The sequence below is a fragment of the Python bivittatus genome, unplaced genomic scaffold (genome assembly GCF_059951505.1).
Source record: "Python bivittatus isolate LINGU-HERP-01145 unplaced genomic scaffold, Pbiv_v1 ctg000440_np1212, whole genome shotgun sequence".
In the NCBI taxonomy this organism is placed as follows: Eukaryota; Metazoa; Chordata; class Lepidosauria; order Squamata; family Pythonidae; genus Python; species Python bivittatus.
The window spans coordinates 771,643-787,366 of record NW_028277063.1 but is presented as its reverse complement, the minus strand read 5'-3'; the positions used below and the strand labels follow the sequence as shown (position 1 = coordinate 787,366).

Sequence of the window (15,724 nt, the reverse complement as noted above, 5' to 3'; positions counted from 1 at the left end):
ACCCTCCTCCCCCCTGCAATTCCCACAGCATCTTTGCCTTCCTCCGGCTAGGAGCGCTGATTTATCAGCTGACTGAACTTCAGCTGACCTCGCTCTTGTCTCTCTTCTCCCAGGCTTCCTTGGATTCTCCCCAGCCAAGATCATGCATATTTCCAGACTGTAGAAACATTTCACCAGTCTTGGAGAACAGGCAAGCCCCAAGTGGATTCTGCCCAGAAGAGGGAGAATGGTGCAGAGACTCTGAATGCAGTGTAAAAGGGAACGCTTTCAAGGCCTGGGAAGGAAGATGGGAATTTTCCAAAATAAGGAACAGAATGAGTAATAGAGAAAAAGGCAGCAGGGGGCAGGCCCAGGAGGTCAAAAAAGTCAAGATGGTGGCTACCACCATGCAAAGTCCTGCCCCCTTTTGTTAGAGGCATCATGACACCTGTAAAAAAGAGTGGGTTTTCAATCTGCAGCTGTGGCCATTTTGACTTTTTTGAACCCTTGCAGACAACCCTGGGGGGTAGCCAAAGACTTGGACAGGAGAGATGGCAGGGCAGGTAGGGGCTGAAGTGGGAAATCCAAACACATAGTCACGGCGCATTGGATAAAGTAGCTTTTCCCAATGTGGCTCCTTCCAGGGATGTTGAGACTACAACACCAAGCCAGTGTTACAAGTTGTAGGTCCCAAACATCAAGAAGTTGGATGCCAGGTTAGAGAAAGCTGATTAGTATCTGATTAGGTCTGGAGGCCCTACTCAAGCATAATGCTCTCTCTACACGTACTTGAGTCCACAGTTGTACTATGATTGAATCGAGCTTGCAGGGTTGTAAAAATAAAATGGGATGAAATTAGAGAGGTCTGTAGGATGACAGCAGGAAAAAAGTGTACCTCCTGACTTGCCAATTCCACATTATGAACATCCCGTGCTCTGCACCATCCTTTCACTGAACAAGGCAGGTCACAGATACAGGGTTCAGTCTGTCCCAAATGCTATTCCAGCAAGCATCTATCAGAACAGACCACCAATCTGGCCTGTTAAACTTTCTGGTCCCTGCTTCAAGAAAAACCACTTAGGAATCTGATCCATTTTTTTTTTCCTGATTAGGGATAAGTTTGCATCTCCACCCCCACCCCCCAGGTGCATCATAACCATCAACAATAAAATATTTCATTTTGAGTATATCAAAAAGAGCAGCAGTATCAATTAGAGATGGAGAGGACACACAACCCAAGTTGAGCTATTTCAGCGGCATGTTCCCTTGGGTGAATCTTCCTGTACACAATCCCACTTAATAAAATCTGAGCATGTCGAAGATGTCAGTGCAAAAGCTGGGCTGGAGAACCCTTTGATGAGATAGCTTTCTAAATGCAGGGATACCCATTGGGAAAGTCACTGATATATGCAGAGCTTGTAATAACTCAGAGAGTGATGAAGCTGTAGTTCTTCTTTAATTCCAGTCTCCCTATTTTTTTAGTAATTTGACTTATGACAAACTTCCATTTTTTCTTTAAAAACAAATTTTATTTTAAAAATATATATAAACAAGCCCCAAATTGGCACCCGCCCGCCTTCACCAATAGAAAGGAGCCTGAGAATACATGGTGAAATGTGTACCAAGCTCTAAGTGTGTACCATTCACAAGTGAGAAAACTCTAGCCCTGCATGGTTAAGATGTAAAACAGCTTCGCCCCTCAGGTGCACTAGACTACAAAACCCACAACTTCTCTCTGTCTATGGCCATGCTGATTCGGAGTTAGGGAAGCTGTGTTCCAGTGCATTCAGAACATGCTAGGCTAGCAAAGCTGATGTAAACTAAACTGGTTTCTGTAATACTTTTAAAAGCCAAGCTCTGAGGGATACAAGTGATTGAGCTGGCATGGTTAAGACTGAGTTAATTCATTTTTTAACTGGTAAGTAACAGCATTGCTTGAGAGAAGAAAGTGTTGAATATTTAGCAGCCCCTGTGCTTCAGATGTTTTTAGCAGTATTCCCAGCCAACCTCCATGGACCTCCTTCTTCTCATCTGAGCCATACCCATCATTACTGCTTGGCGCAACCTAGCAGCTCCTGGGGATGTCAATGGGGCTTCCTGTATATGTAATTCTGCTCTGATCCCCCTCCCCTCTCCATACACATACACATCCTGAAGATGTTTTTTTCCCTCCAATAAAACAGCTGTAGAAGCCATGAGGGGAAAGGATGTGTTATTTTTATCCATTCAAAATCTCTTTCCCATCTTCCCAAAGTATCCCCAGCTACTTTGCTCCCAGAAAAGTAAGAGGTGGATCCCTGCAGCTCCTAATCCTAGGAAGCAAGAAAGGGAAGCATCTGAGCATTTTGAAATAGATGAACAGCTGAGGACCGAAGGCTCAAGCCGCCCCACTTCCCGTTCAGCAGGAAGCCTGCTGCCGCAGATGTTGCTTCCTCTGATAAAGACCCACATGTACGTCTTGCAATATACTTGATAAAGAGCAGCATGTTATGTCTTGCTCGAACTTTCTGACTGCAGGCACAGCCTTCTCAAATGTGGTATTTCCCAGATGTGTTCAACCACAGCTCTCAGCATCTTCAGCTGTGAGATAAGAGATGCTGGTCCACATCTGTGCAGGACAGGAAGTTGAGGAGGATGGGAGGGGCAAGGCATCAGCCTGGTTTTAACATTCAGTGGCCCTTCCTGCCAAGGTCTGAGACCAAATCAGCTAGTTCTGTTCTTGAAAGAAAACACAAGGATCAGGCAAAAATCCCTAAATCGGAGTTAGATTTCATTTCTACCACACCCCAATAGTCTGCTTTCCTCCTCTGGAAAAAAACCCAAGCAATGAAGTCTTCTCCCAGTGGAGCCAAACAGTCTGTCACCCCAGATACCGTGTGACCTTGTCTCTATAAATAGGGATCCCTGGGGATGGGCAGGCAATTTATGACTGGGGGCAAAGTGCATATATGGGGATAATATGCATGTCCTAGACTTCCTGGCTAAGAAGTCCAATTTTCTGCATCAAAGCCATCTCTGACAATGACAAGCATCACCCCAAAATGATGCCAAGTTTCCACAGAGGTAAGCAAACAAGTATTTTATGAATGGAGTAGAGTGCACGCAAGAGTTTGGCTAGTGCAGTGTTTCTCAACCTTGGCGGCTTGAAGATGTGTGGACTTCAACTCCCAGAATTCCCCTGCCAGCCATGCTGGCTGGGGAATTCTGGGAGTTGAAGTCCACACATCTTCAAGCCGCCAAGGTTGAGAAATACTGACCTAATGCCTTCCAGATGTGTTAGGATCGTATGCGCTGCCTGTGAATTTGGGAAGTGGGGGTCCCAAGAAGGGGGAAAGGGACCGACTGGAGGAAGCTGGATTTGCAATGCCAAATCACAAGATGCAATGACTTCCTAGCCCCCTTGAGAATTCACGGTCAGGCCTTCTGGACACATGGCGTCTCCCGTCCCATTGATCAAAAGGCTTGGCATCAGGGGTACTTGCAGATTAACTGTCAAAAAAGCAGCAAGGGGAACAGCAGAGTAAAGGCTGAGTGGAGATCAGCTTCAGAACCTCAGTCCTAAGAAGGCCACGAAGGTAGGCCCTTTTCTTGGGATGTCATGGCTTCAACACCTGCTCAAAGGTTAGCCCAACCAATGTTGTTTGGCGAGCTCTACCATTCTTACCAGATGTAGAGAGATGAAAAGAGAAGCAAAAGACCAAATGAGTGGACCGCACTAACCTTTTGAAATCCACCCATTTTGAAATCTCAGCAATACCAAAGATCTTTTGGTTCTCTTTTCCAGTTCTGCAGAAAACCAAGTTTGAATCGGTTGCAGCTAAAGAACAAAGCAACAGTCTCACCCACTGGAGAGACTCAAACTGTCCTTTTTTCCCCCCAATGATCAAAAGTCTACCAGATGGAGAAGCTCCCCAGGGAAGGCTCCCCCGATTTCCACCCCTGCTTTTCAGGAGAAGCCCGTTTTAACACGTTGTCCTGGGTTTAAAAATGATTTCCCAGGACATGCAAACAAATGTTGTTGAACGTTGGGGTCAACACAAGGGAACCTGCAAAACCATCACAGCTTTTGGGTTAAATTCCAACAGTGGCAGTTACTTAACAGTTGCTCCATCGAGACAAAATCAGGATACAACTGACAGGGCCTTTCCCTCTAAAGGTTCATGCCAGTTGCAGTTCACATGAGGCTGCCGATTCACACTACTTGCAGAGCAGTGGCTTCTCCGTCCAACTGATATTTGATCTGGTTAAGTTCTTCTAGCTCTTGCTGGTGCCGGTCAGTTTTGTGCCCCACCAAGGAGCGGTAGAAATGCAAAGCAAAGATAATGAACACGACGCCAACTGGAACCATAATAACCGTGGAGGCCATAGCAGCATTCCAGCCGGAGCTGTCTGTAGAGACTGTGGCGTTACCATCGTGGACCAATTCTGGAGCACAGCACTTTCTGCTAGTCCCCATGTTGCCGACAGGCATAAACTTGACCCAGCAGATCAACACCACTTCAGTCAGGAAGAGGAAGATCCCCAAGGCCGTGGAGAAGCCCCAAGCCAGCTCAATATAGTGGTGCATTCGCTCGTGGGGAGACTCATTGACCGAGTTGAGGTTGTGGATGTTACTGACGGCTTCGATGTTGGGCAAGATGCAAGTGCTGACCATGAGAGCAAAGAGGTGGACGGCCACCAGCACTGTTGTACAGGCGCTGAAGGCCACCAGTAGCTGCCATGGGTAGTCGTAATCTTCCAGCTGTACCTCCACCATGGCTACCTGAGGAAAGATGGATTGTTGGAACTTAAAGAGGGGAACTGGTGGAAGTCACTCAGTGAACTTTCTTGCTCGGTGCAAATGTGAACAGAGCTTTAATTTTTTAGGCTGACTTGCCTTTTTTAGGCTGACTAAAAATGGACCTGCCTTTAAAGGGCCAAATGTCTTGATGTTGTTTTTCATTCCAGCAGGATAACCCAGTACTTCTCTAAGTTTTACTTAGCTCAACAGAATAGAACAGTGTTTCTCAACCTCGGTCGCTTGAAGACGTGTGGACTTCAACTCCCAGAATTCCCCAGCCAGCATAGCTGGCTGGGGAATTCTGGGAGTTGAAGTCCACACGTCTTCAAGCGGCCGAGGTTGAGAAACACTGGAGTAGATAATTTTGGGGGGTGGGTAGTGGCACATGTGGAATTAAAGAGCTTCTTACTGGTGCTCAAACCACTTGGTTGCCCTGGGGACATTTACTGGAAAGTAAATGGATAAGATTGCTCCCCATCACCAATTCTTCCCTCCAGATGTTTTCCCTTACCCAAACTACTTTTGAGCTAATTTGGGGTAATGGTTAAGGCTTCAGGCTAGAAACCGGGAGACCATGAGTTCTAGTCCTGCCTTGAGCATGAAGCCAACGGGGTGACCTTGGGCCAGTCCCTCTCTCTCAGCCCTAGGAAGGAGGCGGCAACGGCAAACCACTTCTGAAATCTTTCCAAGAAAACCACAGGGACTAGTTCAGGCTGTAGCCAGGAGCCAACACTGATTTGAAATACAAACAAACAAACAAACAAAAACCCCACCTATTTTTTGGCCTTGGGGCCAGGAGGGTAGATGGGTGCTTTTGCAAAAAGCACCAGACTGTACCCACCCACCACTTTTATTTCAACAAATGCAGGGCAGTCTGTGTCATGCCTGGAGGCCTTTTTGAATGGAACAACAGAGGTTGATGGTTTGCTTCACAGCATGTAACTTCCCTTTCTTAATGCATCTATTTAAAAAAGTCATCGTAATGCCAGGTGGCTCAGGAAGCTATGCTGTAAGCACGCTACTGCTGTCACTTGCCGAACCTTTATATTTTTAACCCCACCCTGCTTTGAACAGAGAAGGAATCACAGGAGCAAAGTTATTCTAACCCTGTTTACTCAGAAATAATTCCCCAGGAGATTAATGCGTCCTGCTCCCTAGTCAGTCTGTTTAGAATGATAGCTTCCAGTTCCCTTCAGAGAGATACACAGACTTTGTTAATATTTTGTTTTAAACTATTAGAACAAAAACAAGAAGTAAATTTAAAACAAAAAAAGAAAGGAGTTGAGGGGGAAAAGGGGTCCAACCCAGCACAGCCAGCTATGCTCACACTGGTTTTTAAAGAAGCCATTTGTGCTCCTACGTCCAGGTAACCTCTCATTGTTTCTTGGTCTTGGTCTTCCTCAACCTGGTGCCATCTTCATCTGATGGACTAGAAGGCCCATCCCCAGCTAGCCTGGGATAATAGGACTTTAAGTCCAACACATATGAACAGTCCACTTACTCAGGTGAGCATCTCTCTCTCTCATTCCCCTACGACTATGCTAATGAACTACCTGCTCCAAGCAAAGCTTTGTCCAATTCTCAGGTTCTACCAGGTGACCATGGAAGCAAAAAATCACAGCAGCCCCAGAGCCATTCATTTCAAAGGGAAGGATGATACATGGGCATGGAGTCCCTATCACATTCACGGGCATGAAGTCCCCAAAGGACAGCTATTAGCACAGTCCTCAGCTATCATCCCTCAGTTATGTCTGTGCTGCAGGTGAAACAACTGAGGCCCAGCAAAGTTTGATCAAAGTCTGCAGATTTTAAGCTTCCTGGGGCGGCTTTAGATGATGATTCCAACTCTCTGAGTTGATCACTGCCTGACATAGGTGGTCCAGAGCAACAGTCAAGTAAATCTTCCAGTTTGTGTTGTGGTTCCACCACCACTGCAGGAATCTCAGATGCAAAAAGAGGAAACTCTGCGCCATTCGTCCTGGGGTTCGCTTCTACAGCCAAGTGTGATCCGTAGTGCCTCTTAAAGCCATTAATCCTCGACTTGGCACCATGATGCTGCTTGAAGAAAAGGGGGAGGGCAGTGTCCCATATTCTGGTCTGACTGGTTATAGCTCCGGCTTTGGCTTGAGTTCCAGTTCCTTGGCAGTTTCCCCAGATAATTTGAGGGGAGGGAGAAGGAAGAGGAGGCAGGCTTTAAGCCCCAGCCAAATGGCTCCCTCCATCTGATCAACACTTTCTGGCAGCCAAGTAAACAGGAGTTCATCAAGTTCTTGAAAAGGCAGCTTCTCTGGACCCACAAAAGGAGGTCTCTCCAAACACTCCAGTGGGTCTCCCAACAGGAAGGGGGTTGATATGTCCCAGGGAAGGGCCAATCTGGAAGCCTTGAATCAAGTTACTTGGGGGGAGGGGGAAAGGGCAGGGGATGAGCAGAGTTTATTTTCCAAAAGTGGGCCACAGTTAAATGGAGTGGTGACAGCTGGTTGGCGAAAGTCTGACAAGGTAGCACGTGCTGCCGGAGGATAAATGGGAAGACTTGAAGAAGGAGTTAGAGGACACTCATTTAAAGTTCAGCTCCAGAGTCGGAACACTCAGCCCTAGATTTTTATTGCCGTCCTCCCCACAATCCTAGCATTAAAAAGGTGCCATGCCCCTGAGCCCCTACGGAGCATCCTTTCCCTTCCACTCTGTGCTTTGGAAGAGAAAGAGGGAGACGAGGATATGCTCTAGGTCTCTCCCCATTTAGGAAACACGCAGAAGGCTCAGCTTAAGGGTTGGGTGAAACTAGGATGGTCCCAACAATCACACAGAACCCAGGTGATAGCATTTCCCAGTGAGTCCTGGGATCTTTGAAAATACTGGATCTTTGAACATGTGCAAAGGCCCTCCTGTCTTTGGAGTGGAAAAGATATACAGAAGCTATCTCTAAAGCCAGAAGATCTGCAATCAATTAGTGGTGAAGAAAATAGTACTTGGGTGGCTTCTTCCTCTAACCACTAGACCAGTGTTTCTCAACCTGGGCAACTCTAAGATGTGTGGACTTCAATTCCCAGAAGTTGAACCCCCATGCTGGCTGGGGAATTCTGGGAGTTGAAGTCCACACATCTTAGAGTTGCCCAGGTTGAGAAACACTGCACTACTTTTCTTCTAGAAATCTGGAACCCTGGACCTCGGGCTGCCTATCATGTTCTAGGCATGACCTAGATGACAAGCTCATAGTCAGGTTGTTATTCAGCTTCTTCCCTCCGAGTCTCACTAGGATGTTCCTTTTTGTGAACAATTGGGTGAAAAATGCAACTGAGATCACAGAGGGATTGCGACGAACATTCCAGTTTTGGCTTCTTACAAACCCCAGCAGGCCTCCTGCCAACAGCCGCCTCTATTCCCAGTCTGAAAGCTGCCTCATATTTCCCTCATTCCTGTTTTTGCAATTGCCTTTAAAGATACAATCCTATTTTCTGAAATCCATTTTGCACAATCTCACCCACATCGGTGAAGCTGCCCTGTTAAAAAGTAAGAGGTTCTTTCTGGATCACCATGTATGATCCCATCACACCCCAAGCATCTGGCAAATTCCTAGTGTCTGTACCTCCTGGTGCGTGATGTCTGCTGAGAAACACAATCTCCGAAGAGAACTGTACCAGGAGTCATTAATTTCTTAAAACCGTCATGCGGGCTAGGCTAACCTCAAAGTGTGGAGTCCTTGGTGTTCTCTGAGCTTGGTTGTTTTCTTGCAGGTGTTTCATTACCCAGCTACGTAATATCTTCAGTGCTGAAGATGTTACCACTGAACACCTTCACTGATGATACTACCTAGCTGGGTAATGAAACGTCTGCAAGAAAACAACCAAGCTCAGAGAACACCAAGGACTCCACAGTTGAACCCGGAGCTAGAGATAGTCTCTTCTACTGCTAATCTCAAAGTGTGCACGGCCGGTTCTGCTTAATAAGTTGGGTGAGAAATCTCTCTACACATGCCCAGAGGTGTTCTGCTCCTGTAGGGTTTCATCTGTCCTAGAAGAAAGACTCTGAGGCAGGATTCTGACCAACAACACAGTAGGGCAGCTCACCATATTATTGCTGGTTCCTCTAAACACCCACATTGCAGCTGAGGCAGAGAAATTGCTACAGCTTGCTGAAACTGAAGTGAAATGTGAATTTATAGTATTTTCCTCTTCCTTAATGCCACTTTCCCCCAACCAAACAGTGCTCTTTTGGGAAAAACACACACATACACTCCCAAAACAGAAGTTGTTGATTCTGGAACAGGCCTTGCAGCTGGTTCAATGTTCAGATGTCTGAGTTCCCTGTTGCTTTGGTTTCAAACAAATGAGATCATGCAGCTTTTGCCTTGGGATCTGGTGAGGTACAGGGCAAGGCTTCAGAAGTTGTTTGATCCCACCCTTCCTGCAAGAAATGAAGGGTGGCATCCAGAGAGCCACCCGCATTTTATAATTCCAAACAACCCAGTGGGGTAGTTTATGCTGGGCTGAATGTCAGGTCCAAGGTCACTCAGCTGGCTTTGCAGATGGATTTGGACTCAGTTCAACTTTGTCAGCAATCCAACCCGTCCAAACACTCGGGGCTTAGCTTTACCTGATAGGAGTGACTTCTACATATATGGACTCCAGTTCCCAGAATTCCCCCATTAGCAGGGCTATTCCTAAGAATTCAGGGAGTTGAAGTCCCCACATCTGGAGGGCACTAAGAATGGGAAAGGCTGTTCTACCTGCAATCCCTCACTGTCTCCAATGAAAAGAAAGCAATGCCTATTAAAAGGTAAACTGATGAAGCTACTTGGGATCGCTATATTGGGAAAGAAAATTTGTTGGATAAAAGGCTCTTTAGATGCAGAACATTATTACATTATATAGATACAGATAGTCCCCCCCCAGTTGGCTTTGTGCCTAAAACAGGACTAGAAGTCACAAGCTCCTGGTTTTTAGCCTGGTGTTTTAACCACTACACCAGTGTTTCTCAACCTTGTCAACAATGTATGTACATGTGTGCATATATATGCATATAAAATATACCCCCCAAAGCAAAGTGAGTGGCTGAGCAGATCATTTCCAGAATGTCCAGGATGACAGCTGGGTTGTTTAAGAACTGCAGCCTTAATCCATCTGAAGAGTGTCTGGTTAAGGAGAGCTGTCCTAGGAAGCAGTATCCAAAATTGAGTGCACAGAACGGGAAGGCTGAGCCCCCAATGGTGGAGAGGGAGGTGACTGCCTATAATGTGTGTGTGTGTGTGGGTGTGGGTGTGGGTGTGTGTGTGGGGGGAAATGTCTCACCTCATCTTTGTGGTGCTCTTCCAAGAAAACCTGCATTCTAGCACTGAAGATATTACCTAGCCAGGTAATGAAACGTTTGCAAGAAAACAACCAAGCTCAGAGAACCCCAAGGACTCCACAAAACCTACTTAAACCTAATCAGGCAGATAGCCCAAATCGGATGGGAGAAATGGCGGGGGAGGGGGGGAGTGCGTACAACCCAGGATTATAGGAGAGAAACAAACTTAAGATCATCAAATTCAGGAAGCGGGTGGTCCACACAACACCCAGCAGTGGAAGTGCAGAAACATCCATCAGATATGCGCAGAAGGAAGACACATCAAACGTTTTATCATCAAGACTGTTTCTGTTTCCACTGCCTCCTAGGAAGAACATCACAGCAAGTGGGGTCCCTCCCATCAGCCAACGGAGCGGCTGCAAGAGACTTTTCTTCACCCTTCCTGCAGATCTGAAGGACGGGGGAGCCCCCCAACCTAATACAACAGCCAGGACATTAAGGCATGCTGTGTTGGCTGGAGTGTGATTATCTTTTTAAAGCCACCTTTGATCTTCTAGGAGTTATTTTTTGGGAGGGTGGGGTGGGGAAGGTAACAGCACATTACCTCTGACTGTATATGGAGTGGTATATGGAGCATAATGACTCTGAGCTCACCACGAGTGCAATTCCCTTCTGATCAGGATCAATTCTCTTTCTCAGGATTGCATCATTCCAAAGCATCTTTGTATGATGCATTTAAAAATAAACGATAAATGCCATAGCCACAGTCATGTTTTTGTCAGAAATGAGATATTTTCCACTCCAGCAGGATCAATAAATTAAAACTTTGCCCAAGCAGCCGTCCAGCTGCCCATCTACTTCTCTAGTAGATATTAAACTGCGTTTAAGACTTCAGGAGAAACTGCCTAACTAGTCGGAAAGGGGAGATGAAGCATAACTAGTTTACCCCAAAGAGTGTGTGTAATTAATTAACAGCAGCCCAAATTTGGCATTTTAACCACCTCTGCTGGATTAGAGGCCTTATCAATCCTGGGAGAGTTGTGTAGGGTTTCAAGATGTGGGAGGAAAACTAGAAGGTTGGAAAAAATGTGGATAAAAATTTAATTTTATCCCCTTGAAATGTTTTCACATCTGTTCAATTTCGCTTTCTCCAGTTTTGTCATTGCACTGGCCTATTTAGTGGCAGCCAGTAAGCAGTCCCCCCCCCCAAAATTGCCACTCATTTGAATATTTTTTTAAAAAATCCAGTTTAGACCAGGATTTTTTTTCTCCTTCCTGTCTAGGAAGCTTCTGATTCTCTAGATCAGTATTTTCAAACTTGGCAACTTTAAGATGTGTGGACTTCAACTCCCAGAATCCCCCTGCCAGCAGTCCACACATCTTAAAGTTGCCAAATTTGAAAAACACTGGTCTAAATCAGTGCTTCTCAACCTTGGCAACTTTCAGATGTGTGGACTTCAACTCCCACAATTCCCCAGCCAGCAGTCTGGCTGGGGAATTGTGGGAGTTGAAGTCCACACATCTGAAAGTTGCCAAGGTTGAGATATACTAGTCCAGATAGATAGAAGATGCATTTGTTGCTGTTAAAAAAAATCAACAGCAAGTGTACTAAAAAAAAAGGCTTGAGGGGGGGAATTACATTGGAGGCTATTATGTTCTAGCCAGGTCTGTTCTTTCAGAGCTAAAACCGGTGCATAGGATAACTGGGAACCCATTCTTCAGTGCATATACTTGCAGCCCTCTGAAGCAACCTTTCCAGCCTTTTGGTTCATAATGAATATGGCAGGCAAATGAGGAACCAAAACCCCAGATTCATTTCCTCCACCCACCGTGCAGCTCAGCGATCGTAATCAGGGCCGGCTCTGCCATAAAACACAGCGAAAAGCTGACTCCCTCCGGTGGCAGGCGTTAAATGGGGACAGTGATGGCGGCCTTCCAGCGGTTCCCTGGAACGCTTCAGCCGTGCCCTTCGACTGGAGCCCAAAGCCCTGCAGCACACCGGGCTGTCTTCGGCCCGCTAAATTAGCCGCCTGTGTCGGGTGCAGCGTCAAAGGCAGAAATACAACTGATAGGTCCCTCAGATGGCTGCTCTCAGCCTATCCGGGCTGGGGAAGGAAGCCATCTTATTTTTGCTTCAGGCAACCCTCTGCCTTGGCCTTCGTCTTTCACCGAGCCGACCTGATAGGGCTGTTGTGACAATCCAAGGAGCGGGTGGAAAACCGTATCGGTGAATCCTACTCCTCCCAATGAAATGGGGACAAATGTAATTGGAAAGATACCCTGAAATCATGAAATTATGCCAGAAGAGCTCTCTGTGTACATTGATGGCAAAAATCTCTCTCTGTCCATGTAGGCCATAGATGGCAATCCTACAGTCACCCTGTGGGGAAGATGGGCGGCATATAAATTTAATAAATACATACATACATGCTCTCAGGAGGCACAGTTCAGCCACAACTGGAGTGCAGAGGGCTGGTTGTGGACAATTGGGGTGGGAGGCTCTCTGTGCATGCTCAGAGGCCTTCTGTGCTTACTACATTAGCAGAAGCCTGGCACTCCGGTATTAAGCCTCACCCCTGGTGCAGCCAAAGAGAAAGAAATTCCAGCGAACCAGCTCTCCCCTTTCTAAAAACTTCCATGGCAGCATCAAATAAGTTTTCAGCTGTTAGGGGGCACCACTGGGGAGTGGGGGGCAGAAGGCAAAGTGGTTGGGGCTTCATCAGTGCTGGTGGTTAATTTCCTAGTGTGTTTCTGAAGTCAGTTTAGGGCAGTGTTGGTCAACCTTGGCCACTTTAAGGTGGGTGGACTTCAACTCCCAGAATTCCCCAGCCAGCATGGCTGGCTGGGGAATTCTGGGAATTGAAGTCCACCCACCTTAAAGTGGCCAAGGTTGACCAACACTGATTTAGGGGCTTTCCTTTTGTTTTTGAAAACAATATAAAGCCTATTTTAGGGTTTGTAAATGCAGCCAGGGTGTGGCTTTGGGGGTCTGAAAACTGAGCTAAGTGAATGCCCTTTTCAGCTGCAGTATTCTCCCAGCGCTTGTACGGTTTTTAAATTGTTTCTTGTTTTTCCCAGAGTTTTTCATTGTCGTTCGCCGCCCAGAGTCATGAATTTGAGATGGGCGGCCATATAAATTGAAGTAATAAATAAAGAGGGTCTCCAGAAAGGAGGACGGTGAGGCATGCATGGGCACCCCTGCTTTACAGAGAGATCCAGACTCTGTACAGCAGGTACGATCCCACCGGACTAAAGCGGTGGAACACTCGTCCTTGTTTTGGACTACAATGCCCATCATCCTAGCCAGCCATAGCTTGGGCCATGGGACCCATGCCCCAAAGCCTTTGAAGAACGTGCCTGGGTTGGGAAAGGTTGGAACGGAGCCTGGAAACTGCGCACGACAGACGCTCCTGTCCCAGAGCCAGGTTTTAAGGCTTGGAGATGCCACAGGGCTGTCAGTAAGGGGAACCATTGGGCGGAACTGCAAGCAGAGAAATGCAACATCTTCTGGTGCGTTGCAAATTTCAGGCCTTATTCAGCCACGCTTGGATTTAAAAGCAGCAGCAGCAACAGCAACAACCAAGGGAGTTGCACAAGACAACTCCAATTTTGCACCCCTTTTGGGAGAAGAAAGCATAAATACGGAGAGATCCAGTGACTGCTTTGACATTCTAGATCAGTGTTTCTCAACCTTGGCCACTTAAAGAGGTGTGGACTTCCACTCCCAGAATTCCCCAGCCAGCCATGCTGGCTGGGGAATTCTGGGAGTGGAAGTCCACACCTCTTTAAGTGGCCAAGGTTGAGAAACATAGTTCTAGCAAGTGGTAGATTAGCCAGTCTTGGATGGATCAGCTCCAGAGTCATTTTACGGGCAAAAAATACATTGGCTCCTCAAAAATTAGACTGAGATCACCTGGGGCGTCCAATCCCTGGCCTCCCCCTGAAGTGCAGGAAGGATGTCCAGCCACTCCAGTGGCAACAGGAGAAGATCTGGGGTGGGAAGCCAGGCCCAGTGGTGCCTGCAGGCAGCTTTCCCCCTTCACCCTGCAGGAAAAAGGCAAGGCTCCGTCCGTCGCAACGTGGGCAACAGGAGCCTGGCGCCTGCCTTTTCTGGACGTGAGCCTGAGGGCCAACTGCACCCGTTTCTCTGGGATGCGCCCAACCCTGGAAGACCCGCGGGCGAGGGCAGTGCAGACCAACAGGTAGAGCCCCGGAGTCCGCCTGCCGGGAGATCTCTCCGCGCTCCCCACTTACCATGGCAAACCCGGAGAGCAGAGCCGAGGTGCGGCTGGAGGCTTTGAGCTTGGCCCGGCTGAGATAAAGCCTCCGCCAGTTGAGGGCGTGCAGCGAGTGCTGGTTGGCGCTCATCAGCTCCAGGTAACTTCGCCGGACGAACTCCCGGTAGGTGGCGGAGACGCCCAGCGGCTCCGAGGACTCGGGGTTCAGGGGCTCGCGCTCCCCTTCCGCGCCCTCGCCCTCCGGCGCCTCGGCTGCCCCGCCGGGTTTCATCGGAGCTGCAGGAAAGCGGGCGCAGGGGGCGTGTGGGCGGGCTGGCGAGCGCCGAGGGTTGCAGGCGCGGGGCCCCCGCCTCTGCCCGCGGGCGGAAACCAAGCGAGCGCGGCGGGGCTGGGGGCGACGGGCGCCGCGGGGCAGGCGAGCCGGCGCTGGACCGGGAGACGCGCGGGGTCCCCGGGCGAGGCCAGAAGCGAAGGCAGGGAGGGGCGGGGGCCAGCGGGGGGGTCCCCGGGGATCGGGGCCGGCGGAGAGCGCCCGAGGACCGGCGGGGAAAGCGGGGAGACTCCGCCAAGGGAAGCGGAGCCCGGACGCGGCGCGGCGCCGGAGCAAAAGTTGCGATTCGCGCACGGGCGCTGCGCTGCTGGGAGGGGCGAGGGAGAGGCAGGGAGGGAGGCCGGGCTGACGGACGGGCGGGGAGAAGCAGCGAGAAGTTTGCTTTGGGGCTTAAAGGGGAAGCGGCGGCGGAGAAGGGGCGGCGGCGAGCCTCGGAGGCCGCTTCTCCGCTGGGGTGCGGGGATCTCTCGCTCCAGTCCGGCGCTAGCTGGAAATCGCGAGGGTGCCCATGGCCGAAGTGCAGGCGATGAGCAACAGCTGGCCGGCTTTGTCTGCCTGGGAGGCTGAGCAGGCTGGAGCCTGGTGGGGACTCGGATGGATAGGAGACCACCAGGCGATCCCAGGGCTGTAGGCCAACCCGGGAAGTAAATACCAGACGAACAAAAACGCACCATCCGGGAGAAAGTAGTGCCCAACCACTTCTGAACAGCATTGCCAGAAAATGCACCTTTGCATTGACTAAATGCAAGTGGAAAATCAGCTGGATCCAAGTGGGAAGTATTGTACTCCGGCATCAGCCTTGGGCAGTGCCTTCCCCAGCCTGGTGAATGCGCTGGGAATTAAGGGAACTGTTGCCCCCCACATTCCAAAGGTGCCCAGTTCACAGATGTGAACTGCATATGCAGACCTACTCGGAAGTAGGGCCCTTGAGTCCAGTGGGGATTACTCCCAGGTGGCAATAGGAGTGCAGACATGCTTTTCAGCTTGCATGTTTTAGAGCTAGCAGAACAAATATTAGTTAACCAAATAAAAGGTTTATTTGGAAACAGGTGCACTGAAATGTACAATGTTGGCTGGCTGGGGAATTCTGGGAGTTGAAGTCCACGCATC

The 15,724-nt window shown here is 48.7% G+C and overlaps 1 protein-coding gene across 2 annotated transcripts; it reads right to left on the bottom strand.

The window, feature by feature from the left end:
• Positions 1-1,517: 1,517 nt before the first annotated feature.
• Positions 1,518-14,937, bottom strand: ORAI3 (ORAI calcium release-activated calcium modulator 3). Of its 2 annotated transcripts, XR_015796490.1 has the most exons (3): positions 14,300-14,937; positions 3,237-4,741; positions 1,518-3,113 (listed from the first exon to the last, which is right to left on the bottom strand). XR_015796490.1 is itself a non-coding variant. In XM_088142568.1 (2 exons), the coding sequence occupies exons 1-2, from the start codon at positions 14,552-14,554 to the stop codon at positions 4,172-4,174; spliced, it is 825 nt and encodes a 274-aa protein (XP_087998694.1). In that variant the 5' UTR covers positions 14,555-14,937; the 3' UTR covers positions 3,190-4,171. The 2 variants fall into 2 exon arrangements, 1 of the variants encoding a protein (XP_087998694.1); XM_088142568.1 differs by lacking the exon at positions 1,518-3,113 and having other exon boundaries at positions 3,190-4,741.
• Positions 14,938-15,724: the final 787 nt, after the last annotated feature.